Source organism: Podarcis tiliguerta (assembly GCF_965153285.1).
Source record: "Podarcis tiliguerta genome assembly, chromosome: 8".
Taxonomy (NCBI): Eukaryota; Metazoa; Chordata; class Lepidosauria; order Squamata; family Lacertidae; genus Podarcis; species Podarcis tiliguerta.
In genome coordinates, this window is record NC_139541.1 from 50,932,656 (window position 1) to 50,937,940 (window position 5,285).

At 43.1% G+C, this 5,285-nt stretch overlaps 1 protein-coding gene across 1 annotated transcript; it reads left to right on the plus strand.

Moving 5' to 3' along the window:
- Positions 1-150: 150 nt before the first annotated feature.
- SS18L2 (SS18 like 2) lies at positions 151-3,027 on the plus strand. Its single transcript, XM_083453010.1, has 3 exons — positions 151-312; positions 1,154-1,230; positions 2,248-3,027. The coding sequence occupies exons 1-3, from the start codon at positions 244-246 to the stop codon at positions 2,339-2,341; spliced, it is 240 nt and encodes a 79-aa protein (XP_083309136.1). The 5' UTR covers positions 151-243; the 3' UTR covers positions 2,342-3,027.
- Positions 3,028-5,285: the final 2,258 nt, after the last annotated feature.

A 5,285-nucleotide genomic window follows, 5' to 3' on the forward strand; every position in this document is an offset into this window, starting at 1 on the left:
TTTCACTGTAGTCTAACCCGTTTAACTGGCCGGAATTTTAAAAACTCGGAAGTTTCTTAGTCACACCGGGATATGGACTACTCTACTTTTAATGATCTGCATTCATGTACGGGAGCTTCCGAGGCCGCACAGGGGCAGCCAATTGGTGCAAAGTATTGGTCCTTTTGCTCCCATCAACCTTTGCGTCGCGGCCCACTTTTCGCGTGAGGCTTAGAAGCCGCTGCTGCCGCTCCCTCCGCTGGCATGTCGGTGGTTTTCGTGCCGGAGAAACTCCGAGGCAAGGCGGAGGTGAACCAAGAGACGTTGCAACGGGTGAGCGAAAGGGGCGGGCGCCACAGAGAGAGCGGAGGGGAGCGTCGCTCACGCAGCCCTCTTTTTAACTCCCGTACGCCGCCATAGGAAAGGCAAGAACGTCGGGAGGCGTCAGAGCGCCGCTCTACATTCCTCTCTCTCTGTTTTCCTGGCCAGGTTCTTTGTATTGGGTTAGTTAGTCGGTTAGAACCGGAAGTGTCTCTGCCATTTCATTCCCCGCCTCTTGCAGGCTGCGTGAAGATGGTCCGGGCTGCTTAAAAGCTGAGAGCGTGACGTCAGTGACCCTGGGCAGTGCACTCTGTACATTCTCAGGGTTGGCCGAAATCAGTGGCTCTGCGCAGGTCGGCTCCTTCACTCTCCTCGATCGTGATTGCTTAGCGAAAGGCCATAACCAAGTACAATAAAAGCAGTACACCGCCAGAAAGATGACTAAAACAAATGAATAGCATAGTCTGCTAGAATATCCTATATCTTTTGCAGTAACAGTAAACTCTTAACGTTACCAAAAAGAAACTCGCCCTTTAATATTTAAGTCTTTAGTTGAGGACTGAAGTTGACATTCTTTTAGTACCGGATATTCTTCATCCACCACTTAAATAATTTGAAATCAGGGGTCATCAGTAAGCCACCTGTGGGCACCATGGTGCTCTTAAAATTGCTCCCTGGTGCCTTTGAAGCCTCTGACCACCCACCCACACACTGCCTCATTGATCGTGAGATGGTAGTTCACAGTACCTATGCTATAAATCATCCTCAAAATTATCCAGTGTAATTGTTAAGTAGTTGTTCTTGAACAAGTTTCAGTAATATGCAGTTGATTCAGTGCTGTTGTAACTTTCAGCTGCTTGAAGAAAATGACCAGCTGATTCGATGTATTGTAGAATATCAGAATAAAGGAAGAGCTGAAGAATGTGTGCAGTAAGTAAATTCAATCTAAGAGTCGCCTATTATGCATTTTTCAGGACTTCATTTTTGTATTTGCTTGATTAAAGCAAACAATCAAGTAACTGTTTAGAGAGCTTGTGTGTCTCATTGCGAGACGTGGGTTTGAATAAATCTCATTGGTCCTGAGCAAATTTACAGGGGAGGTGAAGGAGAATTGAAATCAGGCACATTGTTGCTGAAATAAATGCAGTTAGTCTGTAAAACACAACCAGACTGTGCAGGGCATTAATGAAAATCTTGTTTATTTCGCTGAATTTAATGTGGGAGGTAATAGCTTACAGATGTACTGACCCTTTCTTCTTGGCAGCCCTAGACTTCTGAAAGGCCATTGTAATAGTGGCTGTTTTATTTTTAATTTATTTCCTAATAATCCCTAACATTTTCCCCTTTTGCTGCCACTGCACAAGCTTGATGATTTTATAGAGCTGTGTGCCACAACAGCAAGATCTTCCCTGGTTAGACACTGCTAGTTCAGACTTCATCAGTGTGAATGTAAAGTTAGAATGATGTGCTCCAGTGTGCAATATTGCCCACTCATCTATGCCTTTGCAGGAATTAAGTGAGCATTAAACATAATTAAACAAGGGCAGTGTTCTCGAAGCTACCAACATGAGTTTGACCAAACTGCGGGAGGCAGTGGAAGACAGGAGTGCCTGACGTGCTCTGGTCCATGGGGTCACGAAGAGTCGGACACGACTAAACGACTAAACAACAACAAAACAATTGACCTAATTAGTATTTTTTTTAAAAAACATTTCCTTCAATTTAAAAATAAAATACCATCAGGAACAGGGGAAAGCAGCTAAGAGGATTCAAAAATATTATTGGCTTCATATTAATTAACAACTCTTCCCTTCCCCCTGCTTTCTCAAGTATAAAGTGAGCAAAATAGAGACCTAAATCCTACTGTCACTTATATGCTGGCTGCTAGAGCAATTCTGTTATTTCAGTTGCCCCAAGGAATGTCATTCTTCTGTTTCTCTGTTACAGACACCAGCACACACTGCACAGAAACTTGATTTATTTAGCTACTATTGCGGATGCCTCTCCCTCTCCGAATGCAGGGAAGACTGTTGCAGACTGATACTATGCTCCTTGGCACACTTGTGAATCCTTGAAGGAAATGGGGAGTGAATCTGGAAGATCCATTAGTCCCCTCCTCTTTAACGGAGAGGAATAAATCCAGCACCTGATGGAAAGCCAGCTGAATTGTGCTTCCTTAACAGAACACATTCCTGCCTTCATTTCATCCTCTTTGCCATCAACTAGTAAATGCCATTTGCTTTACCCCCACCTTGGGTGCAAAAGGAAAAATGACATAGTGCACTGCATATTCCTTCAGCTACAATGTCGCTGCTTAAAAGGTCAAGGTTGATGGGTATTATTATCAACATTTGCCATTGCCTCAGAGCATCAGTTCTCGAGGTGACATTACATTCTAGCCCAGTGACCCATGAAGAAGGTTGGTAAAGAAGGGGTACTTAACATTTTTACATTAAAATCTTATTCCGGATGTGGTGAAAAGAGCAAGAGATTATAGCAATGTGGTGGTGTATGCAGTTACCTGTTAGCGCTTGGAAGAGAGAATTGTCACATGCCTACTGACAAAACACCTCCTTTTGCCTCTTATTTGTATGGAATTAAACATTATCACTCGTAAAGGGCACTGCTAAGCTTTGATTACTTTAATGTGTATTCCTTTTCTGTAGTAAAAAACATATTGATCCTGATACATACATGCAGTAGAGGAAAAAATATATTTCAACTGGCTGTTTTGAACCACTTAATATTTTCAGATCAATCCATATCTCCATAGTTCTCAGTGTGCTTTTATGAAATATTTTCTTTCCCTCCTGGACTGCTAAGGTTCTAGCAATGTTTTAAATGTTTCTTGCTAGTACTTACTGAAAGATTCTAGGCAGTGAACTGAGGTTTTCCCCCCATGGATTCTTAGGGAAAGGATAGCTGGTTTTGTAGCTTAGCATGAGTTGTTTTCCCCAGCCAATGCCCTCCAGGTGTTTTGGACTAAAACTCAACTGCTCCAGACAATATAGCTGTGCTATCCAAGGTTCATGGGAGTTGAAGTTCAAACTGAAAGGCTGCAGGTTGGGTAAGATTGCCTCAGTAATAACACTTTATGAATGAGTGATGAAAGAGCACCACAGCTGCTTTGGAATGCAGAGGAGCTGGTGCATTGCTGCTTTTGACTTAGAATCATAGAATTGTAGAGTTGGAAGGGACCTCAAGGGTCATCAAGTCCAACCCCCTGCAATGCAGGAATCTCAACTAAAGCATCCCTAACAGATGGTCATCCAACCTCTGCTTAAAAACATCCAAGGAAGGAGAGCCCACAACCTCCTGAGGGAGTCTATTCCTCTCAAAACAGCTTACTGTCAGAAACACCCAGAGTTTGCTTGCTCAGCTTATAGCTCCCTTTTATTATTGCTTAAAACTACTTTCCTTGTTTGCTGTAGCCCCAGCTATCTCCCCTGACTAGGCAAAGTAGCTGCTGCCAGAGCACACTTAATTGTAAAAGAGGACTGGTGGCATGGGGGATTTCTCTTCTTTTAAAAAAGAAAAAAGAAACCTAAAGCTATACAATGTAAAAGGAGCATAGTGAGTTGATGTGAAGTAGCAACAGCAGCTCATTCTACTATCACTGAAGCTGGTGATGCAAAACCTCTCCTACTACATTTGCAGTGCTGGTGGAATGGACCCCTGTCCCCCTGGACCAGGAGTAGTATAAAATGGGAGCTCTCCCCCAACCATGCTTATTAACTAAAGGTTTCTAAGTTATGTTTCCAGTCTATGGTAACAAATGAAAGCATATTGATACAAAGGGGTTTCATGTTAGAAATTGTTTTTACTCCCAACTTACAATGAAGGCCACTACACAACACACTCGAGCCAGAGGCAAAGCACCTGTTAATCTTCTCTGAGATGAAGGGAGGCATTCTCTAGCCTCCGCCACTGGCCTCGGGGCCCTGGGAGGCTGTCCATGGCAGCTGTGCAGTTCTTTGCAGCACAGCTGTAGGATACAGCCATACAACAGCTGCATCTAGAATGAATGCACTCTTCAGCAATTCCGTATCATTTGGTATCCTGCAAGTGGAGCAGATCCAGGTATTGTAACTTAAAACATACATTTTCAATGTTCTTTAAACATTACATTCTGGAACTGCTGCTAAATTCACATCGATTGCACCTGATAATGCAGTGAGGTACCCCAGGCAGAATGCTGTATTGTAGCTGGGCAATCAGACCTGTTCTAAAGCAGAGTGAGGCAAGAAGACAACAGTACCTAACTAGTTAAGGCAGTGGGATCAAATAACATTCTGCCATTTTGAATCATGAATTTTCTAATAATAAAACCAAAACTATTTGTCGCAAGTCTGTTAAGCCTGTTAAATTTGGATGAGAACAAGGGCAGAAAGATGGTGAAAAGTGAAGACTTAAATGAACAGAATAGTTGGCGAGGTAAGACATTTACTGCTTACATGGTATGGAACTTAAGTGCTATAGATGCCCACATACTTAAGTGAAACATCAGTACAAGATGCTACACAGGACAGATTGGATAGGTTTTGAGGATATAGAGTGCCCATATCAAGCCTTGAATGAGGCAGTGAGACTTCAAAGTGACAACAGGAGTTCTAGATACTCATCAATGCTGGCCAAAATTTTCCTTCCTGAAGCAGAGACTTATCCTTCCTGCTCCAGGTCCGACGTCTGAAAAAGCTTTGCCACACTATTTATGGACAGCTGTTCTTGCAAACATCTATATTCCTGTCCCTCACCACTTGTGCTGTTGCATTATGGGACCAGCTATAGTTCTGGTACCAACCACACTAGTTACCAATGCCTAAGGGGCAGCCTTTCAACTGAATGCCATCCTAGCAGTCCCAGCCAGCCCATGTGAGCTGGATGGAGTTGAGAGTTCTAGTCCAAAACATCTGGATGAGACAGGCTGAGCGAGACCTATAGACAATATACACAATGTCTGCTAGGTAGTAAAGCTTGGGTTAGGA

Bases quoted from the DNA above. Each gene is read 5' to 3' on its own strand.
- SS18L2 (XM_083453010.1), top strand. From the start codon at position 244: ATGTCGGTGGTTTTCGTGCCGGAGAAACTCCGAGGCAAGGCGGAGGTG. The intron at 313-1,153 runs GTGAGCGAAAGG...TGTAACTTTCAG, and splicing joins ACCAAGAGACGTTGCAACGG to CTGCTTGAAGAAAATGACCA. The intron at 1,231-2,247 runs GTAAGTAAATTC...TCTCTGTTACAG, and splicing joins AGAGCTGAAGAATGTGTGCA to ACACCAGCACACACTGCACA.